General features: G+C 47.2%; 1 protein-coding gene across 4 annotated transcripts; it reads left to right on the forward strand.

Annotated features, from left to right (window-relative positions):
- Positions 1-4,439: 4,439 nt before the first annotated feature.
- Positions 4,440-17,211, forward strand: ZNF180 (zinc finger protein 180). 4 transcript variants are annotated; one of them, XM_039246263.1, is made up of 6 exons: positions 4,440-4,644; positions 7,308-7,400; positions 12,366-12,440; positions 13,945-14,071; positions 14,330-14,439; positions 15,394-15,438. In XM_039246263.1, exons 2-5 carry the CDS (start codon positions 7,350-7,352, stop codon positions 14,407-14,409), a joined length of 333 nt encoding a protein of 110 aa, XP_039102194.1. In that variant the 5' UTR covers positions 4,440-4,644; positions 7,308-7,349; the 3' UTR covers positions 14,410-14,439; positions 15,394-15,438. The 4 variants fall into 4 exon arrangements, with proteins under 4 accessions (XP_039102194.1, XP_039102167.1, XP_039102176.1 ...); XM_039246236.1 differs by lacking the exon at positions 14,330-14,439 and having other exon boundaries at positions 15,394-17,211; XM_039246245.1 differs by lacking the exon at positions 14,330-14,439 and having other exon boundaries at positions 4,521-4,644; positions 7,313-7,400; positions 15,394-17,211.
- The last annotated feature ends 1,148 nt before the right edge of the window (positions 17,212-18,359 follow it).

Raw genomic sequence — 18,359 nt, forward strand, 5'->3', positions numbered from 1 at the left:
CTAGAAGCCAACCGAGAGCTAGTCATGGAAACAGGCCTTTCCTGGGTTTGAACACCCCAGGAAGGTTGAGTTAACCCATTCCCCTACAGATTGTAAAGAAAGTGGATAAAGACAGAGAAGAGTATGGGCTGATACCTAAGCTCTGGGTCCTTCCAATGTCTATAGTTTGAGAAGAGGATTTTTTTTTTTACATTTATTTATTTTTGAGAGACAGTAAGACAGAATGTGAGCGGGGGAGGGGCAGAGAGAGGGAGACACAGAATCTGAAACAGGCTCCAGGCTCTAAGCTGTCAGCACAGAGCGCAACACAGGGCTCAAACCCACGAACCATGAGATCATGACCTGAGCCGAAGTTGGACGCTCAACCGACTGAGCCACTCAGGCGCCCCTTGAAGAGGATTGAGCAAAGGAAAAAGACTGTTTTTTCTTCCCCCTGCTGCCAAGAACCCCCCATCCCCACATCTCCCCACCCCCAGGATCCCAGGGACTGGTTAGATTGCCCCTCTAGAGACTCATAGCTTTATCTCCCAGCATTTAGGGCAAATGACTTCTTTGTTCCTCAGTAGATCCTAAGCCCTCACCCAGTTCCTGGCCGACAGAACCTCAGTGTGAAACTCGGGTCTCAGCCAATCCCTAAGCAGTTGATAGAGAAACCTCTGCGTTTGAAGGGTATCTTTCTAGAACAAGTTCCTGTTCCCCAGTAGTAGCTGTTCTGAAGTCTCCATAACATTCGGGTTAGGTCAGGATTCAGGTGCTCCTGGAAGTAATACTTGCCATCTTCTTCATTTTGAAAGAAGAAGAAAAAAAGACCAAACAAAAGACAAAGCCAGTTTTAAATTATATACTGCTAATGCTTTAATGTCTGAATCTCAAGGTAAAAAAAAAATACTGGAAAAAAATACAGAAAAAAAGGAAGATGAGCTAAATGTCAAAGCATCCCATCATGATTTTGTCATATTTGTACTGAATCTGTACATCATTCTGCAAAATTTGACATCTTTTTAAAAAAAATTTGTTAATGTTTATTTTTGAGAGAGAGAGAGAGAGGAGAGGGAGGGAGACACAGAATTCGAAGCAGGCTCCAGGCTCTGAGCTGTCAGCACAGAGCCTGACAGGGGGCTTGAACTCGTGAACTGTGGGATCATGACCTGAGCCGAAGTCAGACGCTTAACCAACTGAGCCACCCAGACGCCCCTACAAGCAAGATTTGACATCTTTACAGCACAGCCAGGAGCATGGCAGTTCTATGTCTTTCATCTCTGTCATTAGGGTTTTAAAGATTTTTCTTATGCTTCCTATTTTTTGCTTCTATGATGAATAAACTTTTCTGTCTTGTTTGCAAACTTAGTATTTCTTATGTAGAGGGAAGATGTTGATATGTAGGTAAAGGGTAATATAATGTAAAAGAACATGAACTCTAGCGTTAGACTTCTTGGATTCAATATCAGCTCTGCCCTGACAATACAATCCAGGGTGAATTACTTAACATTCCTGGGCCTCAATTTCATCTTCTGTGAAATGGAAGTAACAGTCAAACATGGTATGAATAGCCATGAGGACTAAGTGAGAAACATATATAAGCACCTTATGGCAGTGCCTGGCACAGAATGGAACATAAGTGTTTACTACTATTTCACATTCGATGCCTTTCTAGCCTCTGCTTGATGTTAACTCCTTTTAGTTAATTCTCTTGGGTCTTGTGGTTTGTAATATCTGCTAATAATACTAACTTTGCATTCTCTGTACCCAATGGCTATGACTCATATCTATTTTGTACTGAAGTTTTGTTTTTAATACCAGTCCTGGTCTTTTGGACACATACTGAAACATAGATGAAACATGTAAGATTTGTTTCAAAACCACCATGGGCAGAGGAGAGTGGAAAGTAGAGGTGGGGCCATATGTGAGAAGAGATTTAGTGGAAAATTAACCAGCATGATTGGTCAATGGGGGTGTGTGTGCCATTTAGTTAGTCTCTCTATTTTTGTGTCTGAAATTTGTGCAATAAAAAGTTAAAGTGGGACGCCTGGGTGGCTCAGTCGATTAAGTGTCAGACTTTGGCTGGGGTCATGCTCTCAGTTTGTGAGTTCAAGCCCCACATCAGGCTTTCTGCTGTCAGCACAGAGCCCACTTCAGATCCTCTGACCCACCACCCCCTCTGCTCCTTCCCTGCTGGAGCTCTCTCTCTCAAATAAATAAACATTTTTAAAAAGTTAAATCAATAAGCTACCCACTTCCATTAAAAAACCCCCAACATATCTAACCCTCAAATATTAGAGGCATTCCTGTTACAAAGAACACAAACAAGAATGTCACTTCTACTGATATTGTTGTGAAAATGGTAGCCAACACAATCCGACATGCAAGGAAATATCTGGTTAAAAAATACTGGTAAGGAAGAGATGAAATAATTGTCTGTAGCTGATTGTCTCACCAGAAAAGCCAAGAGGGCCAAATGAAATACTGTAAGAATTCCTAACATTTCAGTTGGATAACCAGATCCAAATCCAATATAAGTATGTATAGTTTTTAAAATTTTTTTAAATTTTTAATGTTTGTTTATTTTGAGAGAGAGAGAGCACATGAGTGAGGAAAAGAGAGAGAATCCCAAGCGGGCTCCACGTGAGCCCACATGGGGCTCAATCTCATGAACCGTGAGATCATGACCTGAGTTGAAATCAAGAGTCAGGCCCTTAACAGAGCCACTCAGGTGCCCCAAAGTTTATTTAAGTAATTTGTCCCAATGTGGGGCTCAAACCTACAACCCCGAGATCAAGAGTCACATGCTCTTCCAACGGAGCCAGCCAGGTGCCCCCAACATAAGTATTAAAAAAAAATCCATCACAATAACCAATTATAAGAAATTTAAGGTGGGGGGGTAGAGATTACATTTCAAATAGCAATAATTTGTTGTTAAAGGTTAAAAGTTATGTGGGAGTGCCTGGGTGGCTCAGTCGGTTGAACATCTGACTTCGGCTCATGTCATAATCTGACTTGAGCCCCACGTCGGGCTCTGTGCTGAGAGCCAGCTCAGAGTCTGGAGCCTGTTTCAGATTCTGTGTCTCCTTCTCTCTCTGACCTTCTCCTGCTCACTGTCTATCTCTCTCTCTCTCTCAGAAATAAATAAAACATTAAAATTTTTTTAAAGTTATGTGAAGAAAACTACAGGAATACTTTGACAGCAAAAAAATAAAATAAAACCTTTCAAATGCCCTATTTTCATGCAGCAGGGTCCAAATGTCAGTTTCCTTCTTGATGGGTGGAAATAAACATCACTGTTTTCTCATAGGGTGACTGTGCCAGTTAATGAGATGTTAAGGCATTTAACAAAGGGCCAGGACCCTTTATTTATTCAAAATAAACCAAATATTTATTGAGCATCTATTATATGGCAGGTACCTTAGGATGCTGGGGTTACAGCACTAATCAAAGTTGGTACAAATCCTTTCCCTTATGGAATTGACAGTCTAGCGGTGAAAGTAGATAACCAACCAAATATGTACTATATAATCTACGTAATTTATATAATATATAGATTATATATATATTAGTGAAAATTCCCTAGATAAAAGTAACGATGAGAAGGGAGGCAGGGAGTACTGTGGGGAGTGAAGTGTTTTTAGGTTTACAATGGTTGGTGGAGGAATGCTTCGTGAAGAGGGGATATCTGCCTAAAGACCAGATGGCAAGGATCCAGTGGAACCTTAAAAGGAGGAGGCTGTCAGCCAGCATGAACAGCACACGCAAAGGTCCTGAGGTGGGAGCCTGCTAGCGCCGCTGGTGAAGATGGAAAGGCTAGCGTGGCTGGAGCTGAGAGAGAAAATGGCCAGGAGAGGAAGGCTAAAACAGGAGAGGAGGGGTAGAGTACAGATCTTAAAGTCTCATAGGCAGAGAAAGACCTCAGTTTAAAAAACAAACGGATTCTTGCTATTTTACTATAATGAACTACAAAAACATATCAGCATATCAGATTCTTGAAGGACTCGACAGGAGCTCCCTGGACTGTGTGACTGGGTTTGTAGCCACCGCCTTTGGGCTTGAGGACCAAACAGGAGACGGTGCGCGCCAAGCATCTGACTAGGTGGCCGTCCCAGGAGGGGTCCCGGCCCTGTCTTGTGGATTCCGTTTCCACGGCCGCTCCTGGGCGTCCAGCCGGGCCCAGGTCAGCCACTGCTCACGTATCGGAGCCGTGACCTGGCCCTGCGGGTCCCGCTCCGCATCTCGGCGCCGCGCAGAAACGCGGACGCGCACAGTTCCGGTCCCCAGCCAGTACCGCAATCTGACACGTCTAACGGTAATTCCCACGCTCGCCTCCGGGAGGGGCTGGAACTCCGCCTAATCGCCCCAGTGCCGCCAGGGCTTCTGGGAATTGTAGTCCCGGCTACACTTCCGGGTTCGGCCAGAAACGCAGCCATTGTCCCGCGCGCGGGCGCCTGCTGTCGCCACGCACCTGGGCTCGGAGGTCAGCCGAGTGGCCCTGCGGATGCCGAGTAGGGGAGGGGGCCGAACTCACTGAACCCGAGTCTGTCGTGTGCAGAATCGGCGCAGGGGGTTGCTTAACCCGACTTCGTCCCGCTGCAGAGACGTGCCCGGCACTGAAGCTGGGACAGGCCCGGCCCGGGCCGCGAGCCCGTGGACACCCAGGTCAGTGAGGGGCGGGGCGGCGCTGGAGGTCCCGTGCGCGCATGCGCAGGGTGTAGGCGGGAAGGTGGGGTTGGGAATGTGGGTGGGCGCCCCCCTGGGGCCTGAGCTTGCGGCGCTTCAGCGGGGTCGCGAAGTAGGTGGAGATACTGATGCAGCTGCAGGTTCGGGAATGCGCGAGTGCTTGATCAGATGGTGCCCTCGTCCCAAGGCTGAGAATGCCCAGATTCTGAAGACAGGCCATATGCTAGGATGTGGGTCGATCCTGAGAACCCCGCTCCCCCTCCTTCAGTGCTAGGCTGGTTTAGTGCAGGATCTGAGGACTGAAGACTGGGTTGATCGAGTACTCAACTGCAGATTTGGAGGAGAGGGGCCCTGCCCCTATTTCTGTATTTTCAGCAGGCGTTTGAGTAGGAAGCATGACGCGGGGGCTGAGATTCTGGGCAGTTGACCTGGGGACCTGTCGGGGCGCCCTGGGTAGTGGAGAGACCGGGTTTGAGTTGCAGATTCTTGCCCCAAGAGAAGCAGTGCTCCTCGAGCGAACTCTGAGAATCGCTGGTGGACTGCAGATTCCTAGGTTGCAGGAGGAACCAGGGCCTGGAGGCAGTTTCTAGGCAGAGCGCGGTCTGCTCAGGCTGGGCGTGTGTGGGAAGCAGGAATTTGGAGTGGTGATCCTGGGACCCGGGTGCGGTAGTGCAGGGCCTTAGGGCCGTTAAGTTGGGTGCAGACTTTGGGATGGAGGTTCAGAATTGAAGTCCGGGAGGGTCAGAGCTGCAATAGCCGCTGTGAAATTGACAGTTGTTTGGGAAGGAGGCGGGATGCGGCCCGCGCGGTTGGGAAGTAGGCATCCCCAGGGCCTTTGCTTGGGGGGCAACTCCGCCTGCAGTCGCGAGAACGCCCAGGTTAATAGAGGGACAGAGTCTGGGCTGTAGATTTGGAACCCGGAAGGGGCTGTCCTCTGTGGCATCTAGGGACTCACGTTTGGGCTGGAGGAAGCCAGAGGGCCTGTTTCCCATTGAAGCCGCTCTGCTCCGTCGTGAGCTGGAGACACGCGACTGGTTAGCGCCCAAGTCCTGGGGCGGACTCTGGAATTCTTTGCTCAAGCTACTGCTTGGGTGCTGTGACGTTCTAGTGGCAAGCAGGCCGTGGCGCAGGCGCCCCCTGGGGTCCTCACAGAGGCTTGTGGGTGCTTGAGAGGCAGAGTGCGAAATGCCGCTTCTCATCTCGGGAGCAGAGACTGCACAGTACCCACAGGCCGGTGGAAGGGCCCAGATCCCGGGTGTGGATTCCGTGTGTCTCTGCGGGGGTGCCAGCAGGAGGAGGGGACCTGGGTGGGTGCCTCCCCCTCCCTCCCCGCGCAGTCGCTGCAGCTTCTGGTCCTGGGCAGAGCGGGGAAGCACCTAGGGCCCTGGTGTTGCCTGAGGATGCCCCGGTGGGTGAAAGACGCATCTGCAGATTCCGGGCTGCAGAGGATGCGGGCTGCGCCACGTCCCCCCGTGCGCACACGTGGGTATTTGGACGGGAAACGAGAGTCTGGAGGTGGGTATTAGAGGGTGCTGGGGTCTTCGTGAGATGGCGCCCCAGTCACAGCTGGCGGTGCCCAGCTGGGTGGGAAGACAGGATCTCGCTAGGCTGCAGGTGCCCTGGGAGGACATTTGGGCAGGAATCTGGGCAGCTGGGGCTTCTGGGTGTCAGTGGAGGAGGTGGTGTGCGGGCAAGTTCAGGATACAGCTGCCCGGTGAGCCCGCGCTGCACTGTTTGAGCGGGAATCCTGGGTGAGGGTAGGAGGAAGAGATGGGGTAGGGTTGGTGAGATGGTGTGTGGGGGTGGGATTTGCCAGGCGGCTGTTCTAGTCTCACACCCAGAAGCATCAAGTTGGCGGAAAGACAGCTGAGGTCCACATTCTGGGCCTGGGAGGGGTTGGCACGCGCTGGTGTTTGTCAGGACGCTCCCAGGCCCCTGCTGGCTCTGTTGCGGATTCAGGCCTGAAGGTAGCCACGTTGGTTGGAGGGGCCAGGTCTGAGCTGCACGTTCAGGGCTCAGGAGGGTTTGGGGCTGGGGAATCGGGCAGGCGCTATTCTGGTAGCGGCCAGTGGGCCCAGAACTGCGGAGGCACCAAGTCGCGGGTGCAGCCAAGCTCTGCGCATGTGCCTGGCTATTCGAGCAGAAAGCGGAGGCAGTTCACGACGGGTTGCTGGAGGGTCAGGCCTAGTTAATGGAAGGACAGGATCCTGGGAGGGGTGGGGCCATTCCGGATCATCAATCCCAGAAGCCCTGCTCCTTGCTCCGGGAAGAGGTGCTGGTTCAGGGCTGCAGATTCACGTCGTGGGGGAGGGAGCGCCGCCTAGGTGGTCCTGGGTGTGCTGGGCATGTGTGAGGATCCCAGAACCCCGGGAGGCAGGGAGGGACGGATTCGTACTGCAGATTTTGATGGTGGGCAGAGGGCTGTGTTCCGGCGGGTGTCCCAGGTAGGAGGTCCAGGGGCCTGTGATAGCGGAGGAACCCGGCTGGAGCTGCAATCTAGGCCTGGAGAGGCTGCGCAGCTTTTCAGGCAGAAGCCTCTAGGGGCGCCCTTGTCACAGGAATGCGTCCTGGAGCGGAGACTAATCCGGGTCGGGGGGTGTCTAAGCAAGGAGGCTCTGCTCAGGGCTCTTACACCATTGCAGCGCAGGCCTGCAGGCCCCTGCCTGTGCCCGGAGGAGGAGAGCATGGAAAAGCGGGATGAGAAGCCCCCAGGGCCCCCGAGGACCGGTGCACAGGTGAGTGAAACTTCCTTCTCTCTAGGAGACCCAGAGCTTGCTCTTGCCCAGGCCCCACAGCCTGACCCTCTAGGCTTAAGAGTCTTTCCTGGTTCTCTTTGCAGTGTTTTGGGGGCTTTTGGTCTCCCCTGACCTTTATACACTCTACATTTTTGGAGGCTTCCTGCATTTCCTCGCTATTTAATTTTTTTTTTTAATTTTTGATTTATTTTTGAGAGAGAGAGAGAGAGCACGCGGACGCAAATGGGGGAGGGGCAGAGAGAGAGGGAGGCACAGAACGTGAAGCAGGCTCCGGGCTCCAAGCTGTCAGCACAGAGCCCGACACGGGGCTTGAACCCACGAACCGTGAGATTATGACCTGAGCCAAAGTCGAACGCTTAACCCACTGAGCCACCAAGGTGCCCCAACACATTCCTATTTCTGTCCACTGTGAGGGCCCGGTAGCAGTGACGTGCTGATACCAATATGCACATCTTGTGCTCAGGTCTCCACCTCATGCCACAGACCTTCCCCAAAATCGACTACTGGGGTGCCTGGGGGGCTCAGTCAGTTAAGCGTCTCTTGATTTCGGCTCAGGTCATGATCTCACAGTTCGAGAGATCGAGCCCTGTGTTGGGCTCTACACTGATAGTGCGGACCCTGCTAGGGATTCTCTCTCTCTCTCTCTCTCTCTCAAAATAAAGAAAACTTAAAAAGAATATATTAATGACCTGCTGTTGATCAAAAGCCTGACACCATCAACAGTTAATGCATATTTTGTATATGTATTATGTGCACTGTATTCTTATAATAAAATAGATTAGCCTAAAAAAAATGTTATCAAGAAAATTGTAAGGAAGCAAAGGTACATTTACGGTAGTGTGCTGTATTTATTTAAAAAAAAAAAAAAACACATACTAATGGACCTGTGCAGTTCAAACTGGTGTTGCTCAAGGGTCAGCTGTACACGTGACCAAGAGTTTTAGAGGGAGTTATGCATTTAAATTAATAAACGTCCATCTGCGCTTTATCCAAACTACAGGTAAAGCGTGCTTTGATTGTGATGCTTCGTTTCCTACTTGAACCTAGTGACTTCGGGTGTTTTCTGAGCATCTTAATGGTCCTTTCACTCTTTTCTTCTATATTATATGACTGAACTCGCGATCCGTTCAGTATCATTTTTACTTTCGTCACATATTTATTTGATCGCCCAACCAATGCAAGGCCCCGTGTGAGGTGCTCTGGAGAAAGCTGACCTACTTCTCATAGACAGAAGTACGCACCTTGTATATTCCGAGGCTGTCTGGGAGAAGCGTATTCGTCACCTGTGCTGTCATACCCCAAAACTTAGCAGCTTAGAGCCACCGGCATTTATTACCGCACGTAGTCTCTGGGGTCAGGAATCTGGGAGGAGTTCCTCCAGAAGTTTCTGGTGCTCAGGGTCTCTAATAAGGTGACAGGAAATTGTGGGCCCAGGCAGATCTCTTTGGAAGGCGTGACTGGGTAGGGAGACGCCCCTTGCCAGCTCGCCCACCCACGAGGCTGTTGACGAGAGGCCTCAGCTTCCCCCTACACAGACCTCTCTCCAGGAGCAGAGGATCTGAGAAAGAGCGGGCGGAGAGAGGGTGCTTGATTTCACACAACCAAAATGGAAGCCACCGTGCCTCTTAGCGTCTCATCTCAGAAGTGACACGCCATCATGTCTGTAACCTCTTGGTCCCACAGACCCTCCCTGGTACCGTGTGCAAGGACCACATAGGGTGTGAATTCCGAAGGTCAGGGCCATCAGGACCATCTTGGACACCAGGTGGCACACCTCTCAACTCTGAATATCCTTTAGGAAATTAAAAAAAAATTTAACGTTTATTTTTGAGAGAGAGAGAGACAGAGTGTGAGTGGAGGAGGGGCAGAAAGAGAGGGAGACACAGAAGCTGAGCTGTCAACACAGAGCCTGATGTGGGGCTTGAACCCTTGAACCTTGAGATCATGTCCTGAGCCAAAGTCGGAAGCTCAATGGACTGAGCCACCCAGCCACCCTGGTTTTTGAGCATTTAGTTTGAATAAGTTGCGAGTAGCTTCTGGAGGCTGGTGCTTTGGCTTTTGAGAAACAAGTGCCCTTCTAGAGGTTTCTTCTAACCAGAGGAGCAGCTTGGAGCCCTTTGGAGTGATTTGATGCCTTCCAGGACCACATCCCATGGCCTTTCTCTCACTGGTTTTTTACTGTCAGCATGTGTTTAGGAAGTGCCCACCATGTGTCGGTACTGATTTCAGCACAGTGAGGCCATGGCAAGTGGGAGACAAGAGCCTAGCTCTTAGGGAGCCTGCTCTAGTGGATGCGGATAAAAACCCAAAGGTGTGCGGATGTGGTGTTGCGAAGGCATCAAAGCAGGGAGAGAGTGGTGGCTTCGGCTCCTTGGTGGGGGAGGGCCAAGGAGGGACACTGATGCAGAGTTGACTGGGAACAGACTGATCTCCGTTTTGTTTTCCTTCTGAAAACTTTAACCCAAAAGATGTTGGAAACGGTCCAGATGAAAGAGAAGTGCCCCGTGGTGGGCTCTGTGCTGACAGCTCAGAGCCTGGAACCTGCTTCGGATTCTGGGTCTCCCTCTCTCTCTGCTGCTCATGCTCTCTCTCGCTCTCAAAAATAAATAAACATTAAAAAAATGTTGAAAGAAAAAAAGAAAGAAGGAAGGAAGGAAGAAAGAAGGAAAGAAAGAAAGAAGGAAGGAAAGAGAGAGAGAGAATCTTAAGCAGGCTCCATGCTTAGTGTGAAGCTCAACACTGAGCTCCAGCCCACGCCCATGGGATCATGACCTGAGCTGAAACCATGAGTCCAGTGCTCAACCGACTGAGCCCCCCAAGCGCCCCACTGGCATCATTTCTTAATTCATCTTAGCTGTTTCAAAGCAAAACACAATGAAAAACACAGAAAGAGCATGCAATAACTTAAAATACACTCTCGTGTCTGTAAGTTTCCCTTTTTTTGAGAAGCTTCTCATCTCCTCGCACATTTATTTTAAGGCTGCATTAACTTCTGGCCCTTACATTGTTCGAATTTAACATCAGCCGCTCTGGTGGAGAGGAAAGACAGGTTCGGCATTGCCGCACATTAGGAGTGCGATCTCTCTCTGCAGCCGAGCTTCCATGCTACACAAGTCAAAGCTTGTGCCTCTCCTGGGCCATCTGTCGCTTTGAGGTTGTCATTTAGGCCTTGTGAGTGTGGCTTGTTTAGTTTTGTTCTTTGGCCTCTGGGGCTCTTTAGTGATGCCCATGCAGCCACTGTAAGGTGGTCTGACCATCCTGGAGATTGCACCGGGCAGTAATGCAAGTGGCTTAGCTGCTGAGTGTTTTCATTGGGCCTCCTTTACATGGAGGTGGCTCCAGCACTTGGAGGAGGGAAGGAGAGGAGGGGAGAGAGGGAGAGAGAGCATGGGGATATGGGTATGGCGCTGCAGGAATGTTCCAGCAACTTAAACTCCAATTTGATGGTATATGACACTCTTGACTAGGGGGCCCCCGAGGTGGGAGTCCTTAGCCACAGGCAGAAGAAACACTCTGTGTGGTCAGGATTCTGGTTACATACAGCGGTCTGAGCAAACAAGTCAATATAAAGAGGCTAATGGGAGCCTGATAAGGTACAAAAATGGAACGCAGGAACGCTAGAATAACATGTGTTGCTGAATTGTAATTAGGGGCATCAGTGTAAATTTATATTCTCTAAGATAATAGAGATCGGGGGGTGCCTGGGTGGCTCAGTTGGTTGGGTGTCCAACCTCGGCTCGGGCCATGGTCTCACGGTTCGTGGGTTTGAGCCCCATATCTAGCTCTGTGCTGACAGCTCAGAGCCTGGAGCCTGCTTCCGTTTCTGCGTCTCCTCCTCTCTCTGCCCCTCCCTTACTTGCACTCTATCTCACTCTGTCTCTCAAAAATAAATAAATGTAAAAAAAAAGATATAGAGATCTGTAGTTACAGAAATAGACTTGATATTCTCTGATTTAAAAAGGTGAACATCTTTTTGTATATACTGGCCATTTTATTTCTTCATAGTTGAGTTGCATGTGCATTTTCCTTTGTCCCGTGTATTGGTAAAGGTACTTTTTTCTTACTGATCTAGAACAGGTCTTAATAAAATAAATTAAAAAATTTTTTAATGTTTATTTATGTTTGAAAGAGAGAGCCAGAGCATGAGCGGGGTTGGGGCAGAGAGAGAGAGGGAGACACAGAATCCGAAGCAGGCTCCAGGCTCTGAGCTGTCAGCACAGAGCCCGACATGGGACTTGAACTCACAGAACGCAAGATCATGACCTGAGCCGAAGTCAGATGCTTAACTGACTGAGCCACCCATGCGCCCTCCCCACCCCCCAAATTTGTTTTAAGTAGGCTTCACGCCCAGTGCAGAGCCCAACATGGGGCTTGAACTCACTACCCTGAGATCAAGGCCTGAGCTGAAATCAAGAGTCAGACGCTTAACTGACTGAGCCGCCAGGATGCACCTAGAACAAGTCTTAGTAGTATAGATTCTTACTGATGGTGCCTTCGTTGGTGGCACTTTTTGGCAAACATTTTATGAAGTTAATTTTGGGATCTTTATGATTCTTTGGTCGTGCCGTAGTCCATTTTATTTGCTCACAATTCCATGACTCAGGAATTCTGACAACCTGGTTGAAAGTTCTTCTCTCCCACACAGTGTCTGGAATCACTCAGCTCTGTTCAGCTGGTAGCTGGGGCAGCCTGGAAGATCCACAACGATCTCATGCCCATGTCTGCTGTCTCACTGCTCCTCCAGCAAGGAGCAAGGAGCTCCTCCTCACCCTGTCCTCTCCACATGGCTAGCTTGAGCTTACCAATGGGAGGGTGAAGACATTTTGTAGGGAGATCATGTGAAGATAGGCATTTGTCAAATTCTAGCCTCCCCACAGTGGGAGTTTTGAGCCAAGCCTTAGCTTCCTGGTTATTTTCCTTTTTTCACATCTGTTTCCTTCTCAGGACTCTCTCCTTCTTCAAGAGATTATCGTCAAGGTCGAGAAAGAAGATGCGGGGTCACTGGCCACTCCAGCCCTGGTGAGTTGGCCTCTTTACACTGAAAAACGTAGACATGTGCATGACTGCTTGGGGGCAGGGCCCAAGTTCAAGTGACCTGGGAGGTGAGCAGAAAGGGAGGAAATGGAGATGCAAGTAAGCATCTTTTATGAACACTTGGTTAGTTATCATGTAAAAGATTGCAGAGAGGGAACGCTACAAGTTTGAGGTGGAGGGGCTTTATTTATTTATTTTTATTGTTTAAAAATTTTTTCTATATTTATTTTTGAGAGAGAGGTCACATTGGCTCTCACTTAAGTGTTTTAGAGTTTATAGCCTTAACTTTCCAGCCTTTGTCTTTTTGTTCAGTAAACTGCTAATAGCTTTTCATATATCATCTCAGTTAATTTACGTAACAGCCCAACGGGTTGGGTATGATTAAGCCTAAGAAATAGAAATGGGGGGTGCCTGGGTGGCTCAGTTGGTTAGGCGTCCAACTTCGGCTCAGGTCATGATCATATGGTCCGTGAGTTTGAGCCCCACCTCAGGCTCTGTGCTGACAGCTCAGAGCCTGGAGCCTGCTTAAGATTCTGTGTCTCCCTCTCTCTCTACCCCTCCCCGCTCATGCTCACTCTCTCTGTCTCTCAAAAATAAATAAACATTAAAAATTTTTAAAAAAGAAAAGAAAAGAAAGAAATAGAAATGGGATGGGGCACGTGGGTGGCTCAGGGATAAGGGTCCACCTCTTGATTTTGGCCCAGGTCATGATCCCAGGGTCATGGAATCGAGCCCCATGTCAGGCTCTGTGCTGACAGTGCAGAGCCTGCTTGAGATTCTCTCTATCCTTCTCTCTCTGCCCCTTCTCCCTCAAAATAAATAAACTTTTTTAAAAAAAGAAATGGAATAAACTCACCTTAGAAGGCAGATGGTCAGATTAGATGCATATTTTTAAAACTAAGATCTATGCTCTTAATAGATGAGAAAAACTTTCTCTTTTCCAAATCTGGCCCACCGCCTGCTTTTGTAAATAAAACTTTATTGTAATATAGTCACACCCATTTGTTTATGTCTTTTCTGTGCCTGATTTCTTGCTGCAGGAGGACTGAGTAGTTGTGATAGAGACTGTATGGGTTACAAAGCCTAAAATGTTTACTCTTTCACCTTTGACAGAAAAAGTATGCTGACCCTGTTTTGGTAGCATCTTGGGCATTTGGAGAGAATTCCCACATGGGAATTCTGTATTCACCAGTGCAAAAATCAGAATAAGCATTTTGTTCAAGGTGAACCAAAGAGAAAACCATTTATATCTGTTTTTATCTGGCGTTCCTCTTTGGGGTTGTATCAACAAATACAGCATCCAAAACCCAAAGGGGTTTTACCTAAAAGGCACCTGCACACCTTGACTAGAGTCCTCTGGACACTGGCAGCCTCAGGACAATCTCCAAGCCATCAAGCTTCCCTTCTTCCATTTGTCAAACTTTCCCTGCTTTATGAACATTGGAAGGAAATGATGCGCACCTGAGCAGGAATGTGTGTGCTGTTTTAGGAAGGAGGGAACTTCACAATCGTGACTATGGACTTCACTCAGAAGGATGAAAGCACTTTGAACCCTGTTCAGAGGACCCTGGACAGAGATGTGATCCTAGAGAACCACAGGGACCTGGTCTCTTGGGGTAAGAATACGGTGCCCTTTAATGACATTTGTGTATTGAAGTGATTCCCATTGATTAAGAACTAGGGAGTTCAGAGGCCAGAATGATTTTGACCACACACAGACTGTGCTTTGTGCTTTTTATGCCCCAGCGAAGATTCAACTTTAATATGTAGGGTAGCAAAGGTACAGCTTCTCGGGTTTGAGCTTGTTCAGTCTTCATGGTTCATAAAGGCCAAAGATGGGACCAGATTCTGCAGTGATTTTCTTTTGTCCCCAGCCCCAAACACCCAAATCCTCTATTGTTCCCCATCCACGTTCCATGCCAGACTCAGTCTCCTCATGGGAGCAAGGAGATGAGTGTAAACGTTTCCTAACATACATATCCAGGTGAGAAACAGACACTTGGGCGCCATTACAAGTATTGAAGATTTGTTTCAAACGTTCCCATCAGGGGTGCCGCATGTTTCTCCATTTCCCGCTCCCGTTGGACTGTGTACTTTGCCACTTTCTCCAGGGGTTCTCTCTGTTGCTTGACCTTGTAACCACACGGCCTTCTGCTTCTGAGCTGATCTCCATTCTCTCTCACTTGGATCCACAGGAATCCGTCAGACCATAATAATTGCCCCTAAAGGATTTAGGGAACCTGGGATCACAGTGCTCTTGTTCTTCTTCCTGTTCACAAAGTAGTTGATCCATGTCCTCCTGACACAGACTGTCCTAGCAAGGTTCATGCCTCCAGCAGTGTAGATACTATTTTCTATTTCAGAGAGCATGTATCTAGCACTAAAGAGGGTAGAAAGGAGCCTCTGCTTTTTTGATAAGATTTACACAATTGTTTGTTACTCTGTAGGTTCTATATGGGTGATCTCACTTTGGAAGAGGGAGATATTTGGTGTTTAAAATCTTTTTTATTCAGCAACACTGGAATTAAATAATTGTTTTTTAATGTTTATTTTTGAGAGAGAGAGTACAGGGGAGGGAGAGGCAGAGAGAGAAGGAGACAGAATACGAAGCAGGCTCCAGGCTCCGAACTGTCCGTACAGAGCCTGACATGGGGCTCGACCTCATGAGCTGCGCGATCATGACCTGAGCTGAAGTCGGACCCTTAACCGACTGAGCCACCCAGGCGCCCCGATAGTTTTATTTTAATATCCTATTATACTGTTGGGCTGTGGTAGTTCTCTGTGCTTGCTGCTTCACCCCATGCTTCTCTTTTCTTAAGCCGGGTTCTTGGTCCATAGCTGAAAACAAACCCACATAAATTTTACATACTTTCTTGTCAGCTTTTCCCCAATATTCCAACTCTGACATTTTTTAGGATGTTTTACTTTGCTCTTCCAGACTTGGCAACTGCACTTGGAAGAAGAGAATCAACCTCAAAGCAAAACATTTTTGATGATGAACCATTCCATGGAGTGAAGTTAGAAAGATTGACGAGAGACGATCCTTGGTTATCTTCGTGTGAAGAAATTAGGGATCTTAAGGACCAGTCGGAGAAGCAACAGGAAAAACAAGAGAGACTTCTGAAGGAAATGGCATTTACTTACAAGAGAGTCTGTAAAAATGATGAACTTGAGGAGAAGAGTGGTCCGAATCTCAGTCCCCTTTCACCCCAGATGATATCCATAAGAAACCATTTTCATAAGCATGCACATATAAAAACATTGCATTATAGTCCTATTGCTAACAGTCATCAGATGGTTAATGACAGTGAGAAACTCTGTGAGAATAAAGAATGTGGAAACCCCCCCCAGAACCTTCACCTTATTCAGTTTACAAAAACTCAAACAGAGGATAAATCCTATGGATTTAGTGACAGTATTCAGTCTTTTAGCCATGATGTACCCTTAAATATACACGAGAAAATACATGCCAAAGGACGATCCTTTGACTTTAAGGAGTGTGGGCAAGTTTTGAACCACAGTATATCCTGTAATGAACAACAGAGAATCCCTGTTGATGAGAGTCAATATAACTGTAATAAAACCTCCCAGAGTACATCCATTGCTCCAAACATGAGGACTCATTCGGAAGAGAAACCCTTTGAATGTAATCAATGTGGGAAATCCTTCAGCTGGAGCTCTCATCTTGTTGCACATCAGAGAACTCATACAGGGGAGAAACCTTATGAATGTAAAGAGTGTGGGAAGTCCTTTAGCCGGAGCTCTCACCTTGTTTCTCACCAGAGAACTCATACTGGAGAGAAACCTTACAGATGTAACCAGTGTGGGAAATCTTTTAGCCAGAGCTATGTCCTTGTCGTGCATCAGAGAACTCATACGGGAGAGAAGCCTTATGAATGCAGTCAATGCGGGAAGTCTTTCAGGCAGAGCTACAAACTTATTGCCCATCAAAGAACTCACACCGGAGAGAAGCCCTACGAATGCAGCCAGTGTGGGAAATCATTTATCCAGAGCTACAAACTTATTGCACATCAAAGAATTCATACTGGCGAGAAACCCTATGAATGCAATCAGTGTGGAAAGTCCTTTAGTCAGAGTTACAAGCTTGTTGCCCATCAGAGAACTCACACAGGAGAAAAACCCTTTGAATGTAATCAGTGTGGGAAGTCCTTCAGCTGGAGCTCACAGCTTGTTGCACATCAAAGAACTCATACTGGAGAGAAACCCTATGAATGTAGTGAGTGTGGAAAATCCTTCAACCGCAGTTCTCACCTTGTCATGCATCAGAGAACTCATACAGGAGAAAAACCCTACGAATGTAATCAGTGCGGAAAGTCGTTTAGCCAGAGTTACGTTCTTGTTGTACATCAGAGAACTCATACTGGAGAAAAGCCCTATGAGTGCAATCAGTGTGGGAAGTCCTTCAGGCAGAGTTCATGCCTTACTCAACATCAAAGAACTCATACTGGGGAGAAACCCTATGAATGTAATCAGTGTGGAAAAACATTCAGCTTGAGTGCTCGACTCATTGTACATCAAAGAACTCATACCGGAGAAAAGCCCTTTACGTGTAATCAGTGTGGGAAAGCTTTCATTAATAGTTCTAAACTTATTAGGCATCAGGCAACTCATACTGAGGAGAAATCGTATGAATGTAACTAGTTTGGAAATCTTTCAGCCAGAGTATATTTCTTTTTTCTTTCCTTTTCCTTTTTCTTGTATTTCATCCTCTCTCTTTCTCTTTCCTTTCCTTCCTTCTTTCCTTCCTTCCTTTCTTTCCTTCCTTCCTCTTTCTGTCTTTTCTTTCTTTTCTTTCTCTCTCTCTCTCTCTCTTTTTCTCAGCTTTCAGTCAGCCTTCTGTTGTATATCTTGAAATTCATTCTAGAGAAGAAAGAACAATGAATCATATATTTTACTTAGCAATTCCATATTAAAAAATCAAACTTGGCTTTTATGACGCATTGCCACATAGGTAACAAATATTGGCACTTTTCCTTGCAGAAAGCATTCCCAACTTGAATCTGAGAAAATTACCATTAAATGGCCACTTGCTATGGAGAGATTGTGAGTGAGGCAGCACTTGTTAACAATAAAGAGTAAATGAAAGTGCATACACTGGTGGGCTTGTTGAGCAGAATGGAAAACTGCTATAACGTTAGAACCTAGGCTGGAAAATGGTATTTTAGTATCATTTTATGACACGATTTCCCCAGTGGCTACTTTGTAATCTATTTTATGAAGCACTTTCTATTATATGTGAAGATTTCATAAAAATTAGGAAAATGGCTATGACATGAAGTGGAAAAAATGCAGTACAAGAGAATCGAACATTAATTTCTAGAACCATTGTGATGTTTGTGTATGGATCAGAATTGAAAGTGTGTCTGTTTTTTGGTTTATGCCTCGTTTTCGTCTTTTTTGGGATGTGTGCTGTTTTACTATAATAAGTAATATGAGTAAAAATTAATCAAAAACAAAAAGTTAACCAAAGATTTCCATCTTTGACCATTTAGGAAAGACTAGGTGGCTAAATACAGATCCCACCGCGTTCTGAGATTTCCATTTGGATTAGCTTGAGCAGGTCACTCCTTAGGACTTAGATTCCCAGGGATTTTCCTCATTGAAAATTAAATAATATTTCCCTGGAAATGGGGAACTGGAAATTTAGGCCAGAAGGTGTTCTTTTTGAGGAATTGAGAATACACAGGTTGTGCAAAGGGCATTTAAAAAATATTTCCAAAGCAGTACAAAGGAGCTCTATTTTAAGGGTCCTACAGTGCCCCCTGTGCAGTCTTGTCTTTTTCCCTCTGGGATATGTTCCCTAATGTGAGAGTCTTCTGAGTGGCAGGGCACTGTCTCAGCTAAGTGCTCGTCACCTAAATTAAGCTTGCGAGAATGATTTTG

The sequence above is a fragment of the Hyaena hyaena genome, unplaced genomic scaffold, assembly GCF_003009895.1.
Source record: "Hyaena hyaena isolate Hyena2069 unplaced genomic scaffold, ASM300989v1 scaffold_9, whole genome shotgun sequence".
In the NCBI taxonomy this organism is placed as follows: Eukaryota; Metazoa; Chordata; class Mammalia; order Carnivora; family Hyaenidae; genus Hyaena; species Hyaena hyaena.

Bases quoted from the DNA above. Each gene is read 5' to 3' on its own strand.
- ZNF180 (XM_039246236.1), top strand. From the start codon at position 7,350: ATGGAAAAGCGGGATGAGAAGCCCCCAGGGCCCCCGAGGACCGGTGCA. The intron at 12,441-13,944 runs GTGAGTTGGCCT...GTGCTGTTTTAG, and splicing joins CACTGGCCACTCCAGCCCTG to GAAGGAGGGAACTTCACAAT. The intron at 14,072-15,393 runs GTAAGAATACGG...TTGCTCTTCCAG, and splicing joins CAGGGACCTGGTCTCTTGGG to ACTTGGCAACTGCACTTGGA.